General features: G+C 42.8%; 2 protein-coding genes across 2 annotated transcripts; one reads left to right on the top strand and one right to left on the bottom strand.

The window, feature by feature from the left end:
* Positions 1 to 844: 844 nt before the first annotated feature.
* Positions 845 to 4,282, bottom strand: LOC143260979 (uncharacterized). The gene has a single exon (XM_076527619.1). The coding sequence runs from the start codon at positions 4,280 to 4,282 to the stop codon at positions 845 to 847; it is 3,438 nt and encodes a 1,145-aa protein (XP_076383734.1).
* A 9,142-nt stretch (positions 4,283 to 13,424) lies between these two features.
* On the top strand, positions 13,425 to 17,219 carry LOC143260978 (uncharacterized). Its single transcript, XM_076527618.1, has 2 exons — positions 13,425 to 14,492; positions 14,712 to 17,219. Exons 1-2 carry the CDS (start codon positions 13,425 to 13,427, stop codon positions 17,217 to 17,219), a joined length of 3,576 nt encoding a protein of 1,191 aa, XP_076383733.1.
* The last annotated feature ends 2,192 nt before the right edge of the window (positions 17,220 to 19,411 follow it).

Below are 19,411 nucleotides of genomic sequence, written 5' to 3'. Positions count from 1 at the left end.
TCTACCGTCTCGTGGTTTTCTACCGTCTCGTCCTGCTGCGTCGGAGTATCGTCCCTTTATCGCCTCGCGGAATGTCTCGATAAGGCCTCGTTTGGGGGAAACGTCATCCCCATTCGCCGATTGACTTGAGGGAGGAGAATTTTCTCGTCAGATCCCCTCTTCGGCGGAGGACACGAGCCCACCCTCAAGTCAATGGTGGGAAACCCCCAAAACGTGCCGAAAACGGCTGAGAATTCCGGAGCGAGACGTTACCCCGAAACAGCATGACGACGTGGGCCCGAACGGCCCGATGTGGATTTATGGCCCTTGGCCTGGCGACGGTCCCGATGGCTTTATGGCCCTTGGCCTGGCGACGGTCCCGAAGGCTTTATGGCCCTTGGCCTGGCGACGGTCCCGAAGGCTCAAGGGGGCGACCGCTTTCTCGAAACCCGAGGTCGAGAGCATTTCGAGTGGTCGCACGTGCGGCGCAAGGGTTGCGGACCCTTGGCCGCTGGTCGTTCGTGGGGACAGCAGCATGTGTCCTTTCGGGACCGTACATGCTCCCCCCGTTGAACTATACACAAGTAGTTCAAAATCACATAGAAAGGAACATAACATAACATAGGCGTAAATTAAAACGAAAAATTCGAAAATCGATATACAATGATGCAAAAGAAGAAAATACGAAACATTCTTAAAACGCGTAAAACTAATGACTATAAATGCGCATAATATGTTACTACTACGGGTCACATCGTGACATGAGTCGAGGTCTGTCATAAAACTGACCTACTAGGACGGCAAACATACAAATAACACTGATAACAAACGAAACGCTGTACAAACGAAAGATCAAAGATTAAAATTAAGATTTTTCGGGTTCGATCGGTAACGGTGCGAGGTGTCGAATGTTGCGCTTGTACGCGCCGTTAGCTGTGCGCACAGTTACCGCGCGTATTACGTCGTCCTTGCCTGGGTGAACTTCGACGACCCTTCCAAGAGTCCATTGTAGCGGTGGCAAGTTGTCGTCCCTTAACACGACAATCGTCCCTTCCTTGATGTAATGCGAGCCCCTTGTCCATTTTGCTCGTACATTTAGGTGGTTAATATATTCCTTGTGCCACCGACTCCAAAAGTCCTGTTTAATCTTTTGGATGTGTTGCCAGGTGGACAGCCGATTGGTAACTGTTTTGGTGAAATCGGCTTCTGGTACGCTCGTCATTATACCGCCAATTAAAAAATGACCGGGAGTCAGGGCGGATAGGTCATTAGGGTCAGAAGAAAGGGGTGTCAAGGGACGTGAATTTAGGACTGCCTCGATTTCGGTTGTAAAGGTCGCAAACTGCTCAAATGTAAATAACTCGTCGCCGACAACACGACGTAGGTGATGTTTGAATGATTTCACCACTGCCTCCCACAATCCCCCGAAATGAGGAGACAGTGGAGGCATGAAGTGCCACGTGATCTTTCTTTCTACGACATATTGACGGATTTCTTCTTGTTCGCTTAAAGACCGAAGTAAATCCACCATTTCATTATTCACACCGACAAAATTCGTTCCGTTGTCCGAGTAAATGTTCCGACAAATGCCGCGCCGTGCAATAAAACGTTTCAATGCTGCCAAAAAGGCTTCCGAGCTCATGTCGCTGACGACTTCCAAATGTACGGCCTTTGTCGCGAAGCAGACGAAGACGGTAACATAAATTTTAACACGGTTAAGGTTGCGGTATCGTCGCTCCTTTATATAAAAGGGACCGCAACAATCGACTCCGACATTCGTGAATGGTCGGGATTCTAAAACTCTAGCGGCAGGTAGGTTCCCCATGACATAATTAGTCATCGGAGGATTGCATCGAAAACATTTTACACATTGGCGGATGATTTTTCGTGTTATGTTTTTCCCATCGATGGGCCAATACAATTGACGAACGAGGTACAGAGTCGCTGTCAAACCCGAATGATGATTTTGCACGTGAGATTCGCGAATGATGAGATCGGTAACGTGACTACTTCTTGGGAGGAGAATCGGATGCATTTGTTCAAACGGTAAATTTGAATTTTGCAAACGACCTCCAACACGTAAAATGCCTCTTTCATCGATAAATGGGGATAATGGCAGCAACTTGCTCTTCGAATTTAATTGTTTACCTGTCTTTAAATCGCGCAATTCTTGAGCGAACGATTGTTGCTGAGTAAATAAAATAATTTTTTCTTTCGCGCGTTGCAATTCCTTGACAGAAAGGTGTCCGGTAACTCGGGGTTTTGATATGAAACGTAGACAATAAGCGATGACTCTGGTTAAACGACGGATACACGAATATTTATCGATAATTTCCCAAGGTTCTACGATTGTGGAGACTAGACACGTGAGTTTTCGTAGCTCCGGTAAAACTTCTGGAATTTCGAAATGCGAATTTGGCCAAAATGTTTCGTCTAACTTCAGCCACGAGGGCCCATAACGCCAGAGACTGCTTGCCATGAAATTTTTAACGCTGCACCCACGTGAAAGTGAATCGGCGGGATTATCGATCGATCGAATATGTCGCCATGCCTTAATATCAGTGCTTTCCTGAATATCTGTAACCCGGTTTGCAACGAAAGTCTCTAATGTATTCGGAGACCGTTGTAGCCAATGAAGAACAATTGTAGAGTCCGTCCACAATACGGTAGAGTGGATCTCCTTTCTGATTATTTGTTTAACATTGGTAAACAGTTCGGCAAGTAATTTAGCTCCGCATAACTCTAATCGCGCTAAACTAATGGTTTTTAGCGGAGCTACGCGGGATTTGGCACAAATCAAATGAACTGCAATGTTTCCAGACATGGATATAATGCGTAAATAAATGTTGGCTCCGTATGCGCGCTCACTGGCGTCGCAAAAACCATGGATTTCGATTCGTTTGACCTCGTGTTGCGAAATGTGCCGTGCAAAAGCGAAATCCTTCAATAACCTTAATTGCGCTTGGTAATTAGACCATTCGGTTTGGATGTCGGCAGGTAAGGATTCGTCCCAATCTAGCCGCAGTTGCCACAGACGTTGCATGAGTATTTTCGCGCTTACTGTTACGGGTCCAAGGAGCCCTAACGGATCAAATATTTTTGCAATAGTTGAAAGGATTGTTCGTTTGGTATGCGTTTGTCTGTTATCGATAGATACGGTATATCTAATTGAATCGTCGCGTGGACTCCAGATCACGACGAGGGTTTTAACGGATTCATCGCCGAAATATTTCGGATGAATTTGATCTTCCGATAGCCGTGATAACAAATTTGGGTCGTTTGATACCCATTGTCGAATATTGAGTCCCCCCTTTTTTAGCAAATTAATAATACCGTTACGTAATTTAAGGGCTTCGCGGAATGTTGCAGCACCGGTCAAAAGATCATCAACGTAAATGTCCCTTTTAATGACCTCGGATGCCGCGGGATAATTGTCCGATTCGTCGTTTGCCAATTGGTGTAAACACCGGATTGCCAAATATGGGGCTGAAGCTACACCGAAAGTGACCGTCTTAAGCTCGTAAGTCGAAATTTCGTTTTTGTCGTTCCGCCAAAGAATCCGTTGATACGGACGATCTTCGGGACGAATGAGAAATTGACGATACATCTTCTCAATATCGCCGGTTAGCACGTATGCATGACTTCGAAATCTTAACAACAAAGAGAAGAGGTCATCCTGAATCGTCGGACCAACTTCGAGCGCATCATTCAAGGAGATGCCGGTGTCCGATTTAGCCGACGCAACGAACACAACTCGACATTTCGTCGTCGAGCTGGTGGGTTTGATGACGGCGTGATGCGGTAGATAAAAACCGAAAGAATTGTCGGGTGATTCTATTTGTGTCATGTGACCTAACGTGATGTATTCGTTGATAATCGCGGTGTATTCTGTCTTTAGATCGGGACTTCGAGCGAGTCTGCGTTCTAAAGACATAAATCGGTTTAATGCTTGTGTTCGGGATTCGCCGATGTCTCGCTTCTTCTGATTGAACGGAAGCGCGACAACGTATCTCCCGGAATGTTCGCGTGCAACGGTACGGATAAAATGAGACTCTACTTCATTTTCACTTGCCGACAAGTGGTGTTGTTGTGGTCCCACTTCGATTTCCCAAAACTTCCTAAGATCGAAGTCAACCGTGCTAAGGAAAGTTTGTGGGTTTCCGAAAGAAACAGTGGGGGCGCTCCCCCCGATGACCCATCCGAACTGGGTTTTTTGTAAAATCAAATCTGGTTTTCCCTTCGATTGAATCTGCAGTTGACCAATACTGAAACTAGCTAATGTTGGTCCTGTTCCAATCAACATATCTACAAGGGAAGGCTTGTGAAAATGTGGATCCGCGAGAACAATATTCGGAGGAACTTGTAGTTTATTGCGATTTATTTGGCGGTCTGGCGTGTGTCCTGCGATACGCGGTATGACAAAAAAATCGAGAGTCCGGGAAAATTGATTTAATCGGGAGACAACCTTGACCTTTACAATCCGATTCGCAACTGTTTGAAGCTCATTCAACACATCGATATTCACCATTTGTATGTGAGTGGGCAACCTTAATTTTGCTGCAAACTCTTCAGTTATTAAATTCGCGTTCGAACATGTGTCTAATAGCGCGCGACATTCGATAGGTTTTTGTTGGTGGTCTAATGCGCGTACGACTGCAGTCGTTAACAGTCCGTGGGTAGCCCCGTCTGTCATTAGCGTCTGATGAATTTCGAATTTGGTCGGAATATCGAGGTGGTTGGATTGACGTCATTCTTGGTCATTTAATTGTGGATCCGATCGAGCGTTGATCTTCTCCAAAGGTGCGTGCGCATGTTTATGCAATCGCGAATTGTGTTTTAAGTTGCAAAATTGGCATTTCCGTAATCTGCATTTTTCCGCTGAATGATTGGGCAACAGGCAGTTTAGGCATAATTTCGCATTTTTCACGGCTTCGATACGCTTTTCTACATTCATGTCTAGAAAATGAGGACATTGATACGTGCGATGCCCTTCATTTTTACAAAAAGAGCAGGGTCATACTCGCGCCTGAGTTGCAAGAGCGATCCGGCGTTGAAATTTCGGTGACGAAGGAGGTGAATTTCGCGATCGCGTTTGTCGAATATACTGATTTTCACGTTTGTTTGCAGGGCGAGACGACATATTTATAGACGGTTTGTTCATACATGCGATCGATGCATAATCCTGCGATTGGTGGGAGGCATTATGCAAATGTTTAAATATATCGTTCACTTTCGGAACTTCTGTGTCGATTAACGTATGCTCCCACGCCTTTCGCGTTTCGTCTCCCATACGAGAAATGACAATGCTGGTTAAGATATCATTCGCTATATCTTCCCATGTTCTGCCTAAGGCTTCCAACGATCGAATATGAAGTTGCATATGCCGAACTAATTCTCGAATCGCGTCAGAAGAGTCATTTTTCATAAATGGGGTTTCCCGTAATAACGTCGCATGGCGCAGAACTAATACGCGTTGGTTGTTGTATATTTCCGTTAAATGATTCCATACCACGTCGTAATTTTCTTCGCTTATTGTAAATGCTTCTATCGATTCCTTGGCCTCCCCGGTTAACGACAAAGTGAGATACGTTAATTTTTGAATCTTACTCAGACCCTTGTCTGAATCGATCATCGATAAAAATGCGTCGCGGAAAGTTACCCATTTCTCTATTCTTCCGTCGAATTTTGGTAGGTTGATATTTGGTAGATTCACCGAAATTTTATTCGCGGTTATTTTAGGTTCGGATAAATTAACATTTTCATCATTACCGTTAGGTTTGATTGACAGCGACTCTTGGAGCTCGAGAGCTGCTGCAAGAGCTTCGTCATACGCGTTACTTATTTCTTCGCGCTCTAATTCTACGACATCATAGTCTTCGGTTAAAATACCCAATTCGTCTTGGTTGTCGTTAAATTTTTGAAAAAGAGATCGGATTCGAGTTATTCGTTCTTGTAATTTAATACTTTCTCTTTTCGATTCTGTAAATGACTCGACAAATTTACTTAATGAAGTAATTTGAGCCTTAAAGTAACTTCGATTCTGTTTAATTACACGACTTTGTCTTTCAACGGCCTTGTCGGTCTTCTCGATATGTGCCATTTTTATTCCGAAATTCGAGACAGGGGAACGAACGGATTAATAGGAAATTTCATTGGCGTGAAAATTAAAACGAGCCTACCTTCGCCGATGCCGTCGTCCACGGAGTTGTCCCTGGTCACGATGATGCAGGAACGTCTCTGGAGCTTCGGAGGTTGACTGCTGTTCGCCTTCGTTGAATTTCCAAGGAATGTCTCGTGTATGTGGTTGAACCGACACTAGACTTGCACTCCAATTACGCCACTGGATCCGGCTCGAAGGACCATGTTGTGTGTCGTGCCGAGGATATTAAAATCTTCTTCGATTCAACAATAACAAATTTATTGTATAAGGTTTATCCTGCACTTGTCGCCGGCCGATTTAACCTTGGGCGACTGTTTCAAAGGATCCGTGGTTGTGGTGGTCGGTTTAACAAATCGAATGGTTATGAAATCGCGTTTTAAATTCGTGTCCCTCTCGTGTCTCTATCGTCTCGTTGCTTTCTACCGTCACGTGGTTTTCTACCGTCTCGTGGTTTTCTACCGTCTCGTGGTTTTCTACCGTCTCGTCCTGCTGCGTCGGAGTATCGTCCCTTTATCGCCTCGCGGAATGTCTCGATAAGGCCCCGTTTGGGGGAAACGTCATCCCCATTCGCCGATTGACTTGAGGGAGGAGAATTTTCTCGTCAGATCCCCTCTTCGGCGGAGGACGCGAGCCCACCCTCAAGTCAATGGTGGGAAACCCCCAAAACGTGCCGAAAACGGCTGAGAATTCCGGAGCGAGACGTTACCCCGAAACAGCATGACGACGTGGGCCCGAACGGCCCGATGTGGATTTATGGCCCTTGGCCTGGCGACGGTCCCGATGGCTTTATGGCCCTTGGCCTGGCGACGGTCCCGAAGGCTTTATGGCCCTTGGCCTGGCGACGGTCCCGAAGGCTCAAGGAGGCGACCGCTTTCTCGAAACTCGAGGTCGAGAGCATTTCGAGTGGTCGCACGTGCGGCGCAAGGGATGCGGACCCTTGGCCGCTGGTCGTTCGTGGGGACAGCAGCATGTGTCCTTTCGGGACCGTACAAACCATGTGTTTCGCATGAATTTGAAGCTAAAGCATGTCTCTCGCATGACTTTAAATCTAAATCATTTGTTTCGATTGGATTAGAAGCGAACTCGTTTGTTTCGTCTGCATTTCAAATTATTTCATCCATATTGCAAGTATTCGAAGGTAAGTCATATATTCTGCATGGATTTGAAGCTATGCCTTCAACATCGAATTGATTGGAATCTAAACCATGTGTTTCGAATGGATTTGACGCTATCTCGGTTGTTTCGCCTGCAGTTGAAGCTAAATCATGTATAAAACAAGTATTGGAAGCTAAACTGTGCGTTTCGCATGGATTTGAATCTAACTCGTTTCTTTTGCATGGAGTTGAATCTAAATCATGTATATCACAAGTATTTGAAGCTAAACCATTTGATTCGCATGGATTTGAAGCTAAGCCTTCTACTTCGCATTGATTTGAAGCTAAATCATATGTTTCGCTTGGATTTAATGCTAACTCGTTTGTTTCGCATGCAGTTGAAGCTAAATCATGTATATTACATGTATTTAAAGCTAAACCATTTGTTTCGCATGGATTTGAAGCTAAGCCTTCTACTTCGCATTGATTTGTAGCTAAATCATGTGTTTCGCTTGGATTTAAACCTAACTCGTTTGTTTCGCATGCAGTTGAAGCTAAATCATGTATATCACAAGTATTTGAAGTTGCACCATTTGATTCGCATGGATTTGAAGCTAAGCCAACTACTTCGCATTGATTTGAACCTGAATCATGTGTTTCGCTTGTATTAGAAGCTAACTCGTTTGTTTTGCATGCAGTAGAAGCTTAAATCATATTTAAAACAAGTAACTGAAGCTAAACCATTTGTTTCGCATGGATTCGAAGTTCAGCCTTCTACCTCCTATTGATTTGAAGGTAAATCATGTTTTTCGCATGGATTTGAAGCTAACTCGTTTGTTTCGCATGCAGTTGAAGCTAAATCATGTATTTCACAAGTATTTGAAGCAGAACCATTTGTTTCGCATGGATTCGAAGATCAGCTTTCTACTACGCATTGATTTGAAAGTAAATTGTGTGTTTCGCATGGATTTGAAGCTAAACCATGTGTTCCGAATGAATTTGAAGCTATATCATGTGTTTCGCATGGATTTGAAGCCAACTCGTTTGTTTCGCATGCAATTGATGCTAAATCATGTATATCACAAGTATTTGAAACTAGATCATTTGTGTCGCATGGATTTGAAGCTAAGCCTTCTACTTCGCATTGATTTGAAGCTAAATTATGTGGTTCGCATGGATTTGAAGCCAACTCGTTTGTTTCGCATGCAGTTGAATCTAGCTCATGTATATCACAAGTATTTGAAGCTAAACCATTCGATTCGCATGGATTTGAAGCTAAGCCTTCTACTTCGCATTGATTTGAAGCTAAATCATGTGTTTCGCTTGGATTTGAAGCTAACTCGGTTGATTCGCATGCAGTTGCAGCTAAATCATGTACATCACAAGTATTTGAAGCTAAACCATTTGTTTCGCGTGGATTTGAAACTAAGCCTCCTACTTCGCATTGATTTGAAGCTAAACCATGTGTTTCGCATGGATTTAAACCTAAGCCTTCTACTTAGCATTGATTTTAAGCTGAATCGTGCGTTTCGCATGGATTTGAGGCCAACTCGTTTATTTCGCCTGCATTTGAAGCTATGTCAGATATATTGACAAGCATTTGAAGCTAAATCATTCGTATAGCAATCATGCGTTTCGCATGGATTTGAAGCTAAGCCTTCTACTTCGCATTGATTTGAAGCTAAATCCTGTGTTTCGCATGGATGTGAAGCTAACTCGATTGTTTCGCCTGCATTCGAAGCTATATCACATATATTGACAACTATTTGAAGCTGAATCATTCGTTTCGCTTGGATTTGCAACTAAGCCTTCTACTTCGCATTGATTTGAAGCTAAATTATGTGGTTCGCATGGATTTGAAGCCAACTCGTTTGTTTCGCATGCAGTTGAATCTAGCTCATGTATATCACAAGTATTTGAAGCTAAACCATTTGTTTCGCTTGGATTTGAAACTAAGCCTTCTACTTCGCATTGATTTGATTCTAAATCATGTGTTTCGCATGGATTTGAACCTCACTCGTTTGTTTGGCATGCAGTTGAAGGTAAATCATGTATATAACAAGTATTTGAAGCTAAACCATTTGATTAGCATGTATTTGAAGCTAACTCGTTTGTTTCGCATGCTGTTGGAGCAAATCACGCATATCACAAGTATTTGAAGCTAAACCATTTGTTTCGCAAGGATTCGAAGATCAGCCATCTACTTCGCATTGATTTGAAGCGAAATTATGTGTTTCGCATGGATTTGAAGCTTACTCGTTTGTTTCGCATGCATTTGAAGCTAAATCATGTATATCACAAGTATTTGAAGCTAAACGATTTGTTTCGCAGGGATTTGAAGATATGCCCTCTACTTCGCATTGATTTGCAGCTAAATAATGTGTTTCGTATGGATTTTAAGCTAACTCATTTGTTTCACATGCAGTTGAAGCTAAATTATGTATATCACAAGCATTTCAAGCTAAACCATTTGTTTCGCAAGGTTTTGAAACTCAGCATTCTACTTCCCATTGACTTGAAGCTATATCATGTGTTCCGCTTGGATTTTAAGCTAACTCGTTTGTATCACATGCAGTCGAAGTTAAATCATGTATATCACAAGTATATGAAGCTAAACCATTTGATTCCCATGGATTTAAGGCTATGCCTTCTACTTCGCATTGATTTGTAGTTATAATCATGTGTTTCGCATGGATTTGAATCTATCTCGTTTGTTTCGCATGCACTTGAATATAAATTAAGCATATCACAAGTATTTGAAGCTAAACCGTTTGATTCGCATGGATTTGAAGCTAAGCCTTCTACCTCGCATTGATTTGAAGATAAATCATGTGTTTCGCTTGGATTTGAAGCTAACTCGTTTGTATCGCACGCACTTGAAACTAAATCAAGTATATGACAAGTATTTGAAGCTAAACCGTTTGATTCGCATGGATTTGAAGCTAAGCCTTCTACCTCGCATTGATTTGAAGATAAATCATGTGGTTCTCTTGGATTTGAAGCTAACTCGTTTTTTTCGCATGCACTTGAATCTAAACTATGTATATCACAAGTATTTGAAGCTAACCCATTTGATTCCCATGGATTTAAAGCTATGCCTTCTACTTCGCATTGATTTGGAGTTAAATCATGTGTTTCGCATGGATTTAAAGCGAACTCGTTTGTTTCGCATGCAGTTGAAGCTAAATCACGTATATCACGAGTATTTGAAGCTAAACCATTTTTTTCGCATTGATACATAGATCAGTATTCCAATTCGCATTGATTTGAAGCTAAATCATGTGTTTCGCATGGATTTGGAGCTAACTCGTTTGTTTCGAATGCAGTTGATGCTGAATCATGTGTATCACAAGTATTTGAAGCTAAACGATTTGTTTCGCATGGATTAGAAGATATGCCTTCTACTTCGCATTGATTTGAAGCTAAATAATTTGGTTCGCTTGGATTTGAAGCTATGCCTTCTACTTCGCATTGATTTGAAGAAAAATCATGTGTTTCGCTTGGATTTTAAACTAACTCGTTTGTTTCACATGCAGTTGAAGCTAAATCATGTACATCACAAGTGTTTGAAGCTAATCCATTTGTTTTGCATGGATTCGAAGATTATCCTTCTACTTCGCATTGATTTGAAGCTAAATCATGTGTTTCGGATGGATTTAAAGCTAACTCGTTTGTTTCGCATGCAGTTGAAACTAAATCATGTATATCACAGATCTTTGAAGCTAAACCATTTGTTTCGCATGGATTCGAAGGTAACCCTTCCTCTTCGCATTGATTTGAAGTTAAATCATGAGTTTCGCGTGAATTTTAAGCTAACTCGTTTGTTTCGCCTGCAGTTGAAGCTAAATCATGTATATCACAAGTATTTGAAGCTAAACCATTTGTTTCGCATGGATTCGAAGATCAGCATTCTGCGTCGCATTGATTTGATGTTAAATCATATGTTTCGCATGGATTTGAAGCTAACTCGTTTGTTTCGCATGCACTTGAATCTAAATCATGTATATCACAAGTATTTGAAGCTAAATCATTTGTTTCGCATGGATTCGAAGATCATCATTCTGCGTCGCATTGATTTGATGTTAAATCATATGTTTCGCATGGATTTGAATCTATCTCGTTTGTTTCGCATGCACTTGAATATAAATCAAGCATATCACAAGTATTTGAAGCTAAACCGTTTGATTCGCATGGATTTGAAGCTAAGCCTTCTACCTCGCATTGATTTGAAGATAAATCATGTGTTTCGCTTGGATTTGAAGCTAACTCGTTTGCTTCGCACGCACTTGAATCTAAATCAAGTATATCACAAGTATTTGAAGCTAAACCGTTTGATTCGCATGGATTTGAAGCTAAGCCTTCTACTTCGCATTGATTTGAACCTAAATCATGTGTTTCGCATGGATTTAAAGCGAACTCGTTTGTTTCGCATGAAGTTGAAGCTAAATCATGTATATCACGAGTATTTGAAGCTAAACCATTTTTTTCACATTGATTCAAAGATCAGTATTCCACTTCGCATTGATTTGAAGCTAAATCATGTGTTTCGCATGGATTTGAAGCTAAACCATTTTTTCTCATGGATTTGAAACCACGCCTTCTACTTCGCATTGATTTGAAGCTAAATTATTTGGTTCGCTTGGATTTGAAGCTAAGCCTTCTACTTCGCATTGATTTGAAGACAAATCATGTGTTTCGCTTGGATTTTAAACTAACTCGTTTGTTTCACATGCAGTAGAAGCTAAATCATGTACATCACAAGTGTTTGAAGCTAAACCATTTGTTTCGCATGGATTCGAAGGTAACCCTTCCACTTCGCATTGATTTGTAGTTAAATCATGAGTTTTGCATGAATTTTAAGCTAACTCGTTTGTTTCGCCTGCAGTTGAAGCTAAATCATGTATATCACAAGTATTTGAAGCTAAACCATTTGTTTCGCATGGATTCGAAGATCAGCATTCTGCGTCGCATTGATTTGATGTTAAATCATATGTTCCGCATGGATTTGAAGCTAACTCGTTTGTTTCGCATGCACTTGAATCTAATACATGTAAATCACAAGTATTTGAAGCTAAACCATTTGTTTCGCATGGATTTGGAGATAACCTTTCTACTTCGCATTGATTTGAAGCTAAATCATGTGTTTCGCATCGATTTGAAGCTAACTCGCTTGTTTCGCATGTTCTTGATGCTAAATCATGTATATCACAAGTATTTGAAGCTAAACCATTTGTTTCGCATGGATTCGAAGATCATCATTCTGCGTCGCATTGATTTGATGTTAGATCATATGTTTCGCATGGATTTGAATTTATCTTGTTTGTTTCGCATGCACTTCAATATAAATCAAGCATATCACAAGTATTTGAAGCTAAACCATTTGATTCGCATGGATAAACCAACACTTGCGGGCACTTCGGAATTTAGGCGAACCAATTGCAACGTGGAACTCCTTTTTAATATCTACGATTTTATCAAAACTTAATCCCGACACCGTTTGGCAATGGGAACTTACTTTATCGGACAAAAACATGCCTCCGTATACCCATTTATTGGAATTTCTGGAGAAACGAGCAAACTGTTCACCAGCAGCGATCATAAAAACCAACGCGACCTACGGAAGTTGCACCACCCCTTCAACTTATCATTCCTACTCAAGTACCAGAGGAATCTCGCGCACGCAGACATATCTTGCCACGAAAACTCCACAGTGTCCGATTTGCAATGGATCGCATCTAACTCGGGATTGCGAAACCTTTAATCTCGCTTCTCCCACCGCTCGGTTCGAAACGGTCGTCAAGACAGCTTTGTGCCAGAACTGTTTGCGACCCGGCCATTCCACGAACGTCTGCCGTTCGTTGTTTACATGCAGAATATGCAATCAACGACACCACACGCTCTTACATCGACAAGAACAAGTAGCACAGGAACGAATCGGTACCTCGCCATCCTCGACACACGAAACGCCGATTCCCACATTACTTCCGGAAGACACGACATCAACCAACGGGAAAACAAGGTCAATGTGACCACTATCGAAGAAAACTCCCAGACCCATCCAAGCACGCACATACATAGTCAATACCGATACCAACGAATTATTAGTTACGGCACAAATCAATATCTTCGATGTCAATCATCAAAAAATATCATGCCGTGCCCTAATTGACACGTGCTCCACCACCAATTTCATGACGAACGATCTGGCCAAGAAACTCCGTTTGTCACAAGAACGATACAACGTCTCTGTAGGCGCTCTCAATTCTCTTTCGACCATCGCCAACCATATCATTCGCGCGACCATACAATCTAGAGTCAGCAACTTCCAGCGAACCCTCACATTTTTGATCGTGCCAAACATCGCTTCAGTGGTACCAGATCAAACAGTCGATCGTACCATGCTCAAGATCCCTCGCAGTACCGAACTCGCAGACTCAAGGTTCCATCGACCAGCACCAGTTGACATTTTACTGGGAGCTGGAACCGCGCTATCTATATTATGTGTAGGACAAATTAACCTCTCACAACCAGACGGCCCAGACCTTATTCTCCAAAAGACAATGCTTGGATGGGTCATCGGAGGCAGTGTACCAACAGCACAACCAAATCGGCAGGCAACGTGCCACACCACAACAACACTGAAACTCGATTTGGCACGTTTTTGGGAAATGGAAGAAGGTCCACAATCGCAGCATTTGTCAGAATCAGAAGCGACATGCGAACAACATTTTCAAAATACCACCACACGAAATACAGAAGGTAGATATGTTGTCGCACTTCCATTCAACAAAAACAAGCCTAAGCTGGGAGAATCCGACACGCAAGCGCTGAAACGGCTCATATCTTTAGAGCAAAAATTCAAACGCGATTCAGAATTGGAACATCAATACCGAGCAGTCATCCAGGAATACCTCGATCTTGGACACATGTCCGAGGTGCATGCATCACGTCCAGGATATTATCTTCCACATCATGGGGTCATTAAGATGTCGAGCAACACGACGAAACTGCGCGTAGTCTTCGACGGGTCGGCTGTCACAAGTACCGGAATCTTGCTCAATGACACACTACACACTGGACCCAAGATACAAGATGATTTATTATGCATTTTGCTCCGATTCCGCATCCACCAATATGTCATTACCGGCGACATCGAGAAAATGTATAGACAATTTCTCGTGCGCCCAGAGGACAGACAATACCAAAGAATTCTCTGGCGTGACAACAAGAATTGTGTCAAAACATATGAATTAAATACGGTAACATTCGGTTTATCAGCCGCCCCATATCTAGCTATCAGATGCCTTAAACAATTAGCGCAAGACGAGGGTCATCGATTTCCTTTCGCTGCGAAGATTTTACAGCGGGATTTTTACGTGGACGATGCACTCACCGGCGCATCCACTATACAAGAAGCCCTCACACTACGAAACGAATTGACGCAACTTCTTCATTCAGCTGGATTGAATATTAGATAGTGGACATCCAATGATCAAGAACTGCTAAGCGGGTTGCCGGATCAAAACATCAATCAAAAACTCCACCTCGGCGAATCATCCACAATCAAAACACTCGGGATCGTTTGGGATTCAGCGGAGGACTCCATCACTTACACCGTCAAGCCTCTTACGCATGCATCTCGAGTCACTAAACGGTCAATCAGTTCAGAAATCGCGAAAATCTATGACCCATTGGGTCTTTTAGGTCCTATCATCATTGTCGCAAAACTCCTCCTCCAGAAACTGTGGACTCTGAAGGTGGATTGGGATGAAACACTTCCCATGAGTTTACACACCCAATGGACACGATATTATACACAACTGCCATTACTCAATAATGTGAAATTCCATCGGAAAACCATTATTACTGCCGCTTCAGACATAGAGCTTCATGGGTTCTGTGACGCCAGCGAGAAGGCCTACGGAGCTTGCATATATCTGCGTTCGACCAATGCACAAGGCGAAACGCAGGTAGAACTCCTCGCAGCCAAATCAAAGGTTGCACCATTGAAGAGTCAGTCCATCCCGCGACTCGAGTTATGCGGAGCACTGCTACTTACCGCTCTACTAAATACGATCCTAAGGGCATTACACATCCAGATCGACCGTACAATCCTGTGGACAGACTCAACAATAGTCTTACATTGGCTAAATGCGTCTCCACATACCCTGAAAACCTTCGTCGCTAACCGAGTAGCAGAAATACAGTCAAAGACCACAATCTCCGATTGGCTCCACGTCAGCTCCTCAGATAATCCAGCAGATTTACTCTCTCGAGGTCAAACTGTTCAAGACTTCTTGAGAGCATCCATATGGCAACACGGACCACACTGGCTCCGACAGGAACGGGCGCTCTGGCCTATTCGGGAATTGATACCATGTATCGAAGATCCGGAGCAAAGAAAGGTCACCTGTGTGGCCACAACTACCACGCCAGTGGACACGAGTATCCTTGAACGGTACTCATCATGGGGAAAATTGCTGCGGATTATTGCACTATGCCGACGATGGAAACCGGGTCGGATTATAAAGGGGAGTGTCACCGCGACCGAACTGGCACAAACAAAAATCACCATAATCAAATTGGTCCAAGCCAAACATTTCGAAAGGGAACTACGCACCCTTAACCGGCAAGCTGATCAGGAAATTCCACACAAGCTAGCAAAACTAAGTCCATTTATCGATCAAGACGGTATTCTCAGAGTAGGAGGTCGATTACACAATTCAGCCTTGACGTTTTCACAAACGCATCCCATAATACTACCAAAATCACACGTCACGTCCTGCATTATTTTAAAGGAACACACGGACCTACTACATGCAGGAACTCAACACACATTGTACTCACTAAGGAAAACATATTGGCCAATCGATGGTCGAAGTCAAGTGTGGCAGACCATTTCGAAATGTGTCCGTTGTCGTCAAGCCGACCCACCACCCGTCAACTATATTATGGGCAATCTACCCCGAGCAAGGGTAACAGAATCGCGTCCATTTGCCAACGTGGGAGTCGATTACTGTGGACCATTCTTTATAAAAGAGCGAAAACATAGAAACCGCGGTCGCGTCAAGGTCTATGTTGCGGTCTTCGTATGTTTAGCTGTAAAGGCCGTACATCTCGAGCTCGTTAGCGATCTAACCAGCGAAGCCTTCATCGCAGCACTACGACGCTTCATCGCGAGAAGAGGTTTTTGTACAAATCTATACTCCGATAACGGCACCAATTTCAAGGGAGCAGAAGGTGAATTTCGGGAGCTGCGAGAACTGTTACGTGCGGATGATCATCGCGAAAAGGTGACCACATTCCTCGCCGAACGCGCCATCAATTGGCATTTCATCCCACCACAAACTCCCCATTTTGGAGGTCTCTGGGAAGCGGCAGTGAAATCCTTCAAACATCATTTTAAACGCGTCGTAGGTGTTGAATTATTGACATTTGAAAATCTAAACACATTAATTATTGATATCGAAGCCATCCTCAACTCCCGACCCCTCACTCCAATTTCATCCGATCCAACAGATCTCCTTGCATTAACTCCGGGTCATTTCCTCATTGGTGAGGCTATCACGAGTCTACGCGAGCGCGACTTGAAAGACACTCCGTCGAATCGATTGTCCCAATGGCAACGTATCCAACAATTAAGGCAGCATTTTTGGAAACGTTGGCATCGAGAATATCTAAATGAACTGACTACCCGCAATAAATGGACCAGAGGACATCATCCCATCACTGAGGGCACCATCGTTCTTCTCAGGGAAGATAACGTGCCTTCCATGCAGTGGCCTCTCGGACGCGTAATCAAAACCTATCCAGGCTCCGACGGCATAGTTCGCACAGTCACAGTGAAGACTGCTACGAGCGTGCTCGATCGGAACGTCAAAAAACTCGTCCCATTACCAATCGAGTCGGGTGACGAAAACCAAGGACGCAACGAACCCATGACAGAAGATGGCCAGCCCGAGAATTCTACCCCCAACAATTCATAGACATAAGAATCACATGAACACGCACCTTGACACCACACATCACCTGCACACACCATACACATTATATATTTACCATCAGTATTAGTCACTATACATAAGAAACACTCATTCCTCTTCGATCGGTTCCCTCTCAAGGGGGGGAGGATGTTCCGCGCAGAAACACATAAATCAGGCAATCGGTCCTATCTGTCCTTGGGCCCAGGCGAAAAACCACCCGTAGCAGGCAGTTTCCCGAAAAACCGTTCCTTACTCAAATTTCATCCCTTGTTTCGTTATGTCCGACAGTTGCGCACCAGATGTTAGACAATCACCGCATCCTCAGATTGTTTCTCTGCATACACCATTCAAGTCGAAGCACTTCCGGGGTTTATTGCCTGCTACGGTCAACGTCTAAAATGCGCGAAACCCCCATGTGCGCCGCTCCTAGGTACGGTCCGTGCCTGCACGTGGCCATTATTCGGAGCGGTCACTTTCCCTTCCGTCCTCCTCCTTCTAACTCTCGATCTTGTGCATTATTTTAAACCAATCAGACAGGACAACCGTTCCCACTCTCGACTCAAAAGGAAGGAAGCACGAAGGGTCGACTGGGACAGCGAGTTAACTTCGGGAAAAGGATCCCGAGCCCAGTCAGTCTTTAAACCACTTTCAAACCAAACACGCTCTACGATTATCTAGCAATCAGTACCGCTTAGTATTAAGTGTTAGAAATAAAGATTTTATAGTGATTACCATACAAGACAATTCATTATATCATCCCTATCATCGTAAAAGGTAATAGGGAACCGCGTCACATTGAGAAATTCATCTGTACGCGGAAACAATGTGTTTCGCATGGATTTGAAGCAAAGCCTTCTACTTCGCATTGATTTGAGTCTAAATCACGTGTTTCGCTTGGATTTGAAGCTAACTCGATTTTTTCGCATGCAGTAGAAGCTAAATCATGTATATCACTGGTATTTGAAGCTAAACCATTTCTTTCGCAAGAATTCGTAGATAACCCTACTAATTCGCTTTGATTTGAAGCTAAATCATGTGTATCGCATGGATTTGAAGCTAACTCGTTTGTTTCGCATGCAGTTGAAGCTAAATCATGTATATCACAGGTGTTTGAAGCTAAACCATTTGTTTCGCATGGATTCGAAGATAAGCCTTCTACTTCGCATTGATTTGAATCTTAATAATGTGTTTCGCTTGGATTTGAAGCTAAATCGTTTGTTACGCACGCAGTTGAAGCTAAATCATGTATATCACGAGAATTTGAAGCTAAAACATTTGTTTCGCACGGATTTGAAGCAAAACCTTCTACTTCGCATTGATTTGAAGCTAAATCATGTGTTTCGCACGGATTTGAATCTAACTCGATTGTTTCGCATGCCGTTGAAGCTAAATCATGTATATGACAAGTATTTGAAGCTAAACCATTTGTTTCGCATGGATTCAAAGATCAGTCTTCTACTTCGCATTGATTTGAAGCTAAATCATGTTTTTCGCATGGATATGAAGCTAACTCGTTGTTTTCGCATGCAGTTGAAGCAAAATAATGCATATCACAGGTATTTGAAGCTAAACCATTTGTTTCGCATGGATTCGAAGATAAGCCTTCTACTTCGCATAGATTTGAAGCTAACTCGTTTGTTTCGCATGCTGTTGAAGCTAAATCATGTATATCACAAGTATTTGAAGCTAAACCACTTGTTTCGCATGGATTCGAAGATCAGTCTTCTACTTCGCATTGATTGGAAGCTAAATCATGTGTTTCGCAAGGATTTGAAGCTAACTCGTTGGTTTCGCAAGCAGTTGAAGCTAAATCATGTATATCACAAGTATTTGAAGCTAAACCACTTCTTTCGCATGGATTCAAAGATCAGTCTCCTACTTCGCAGTGATTGGAAGCTAAATCATGCGTTTTGCAAGGATTTGAAGCTAACTCGTTATTTTCGCATGCAGTAGAAGGTAAATCATGTATATCACAAGTATTTGAAGCTAAACCACTTGTTTCACATGTATTCGAAGATAACCCTTCTACTTCGCATTGATTTGAAGCTAAATAATGTGTTTCGCATGGATTTGATGCTGACTCGTTTGTTTCGCATGCAATTGAAACTGAATCATGTATATCACAAGTATTTGAAGCTAAATCATTAGTTTCTCATTAATTTGAAGTTAAGCCTTCTACTTCGCATTGATTTGTG

This window comes from Megalopta genalis, unplaced genomic scaffold (assembly GCF_051020955.1).
Source record: "Megalopta genalis isolate 19385.01 unplaced genomic scaffold, iyMegGena1_principal scaffold0026, whole genome shotgun sequence".
Taxonomy (NCBI): domain Eukaryota; kingdom Metazoa; phylum Arthropoda; class Insecta; order Hymenoptera; family Halictidae; genus Megalopta; species Megalopta genalis.
The sequence above is the reverse complement of the archived record's forward strand: the minus strand, read 5'-3'. Positions and strand labels throughout refer to the sequence as shown.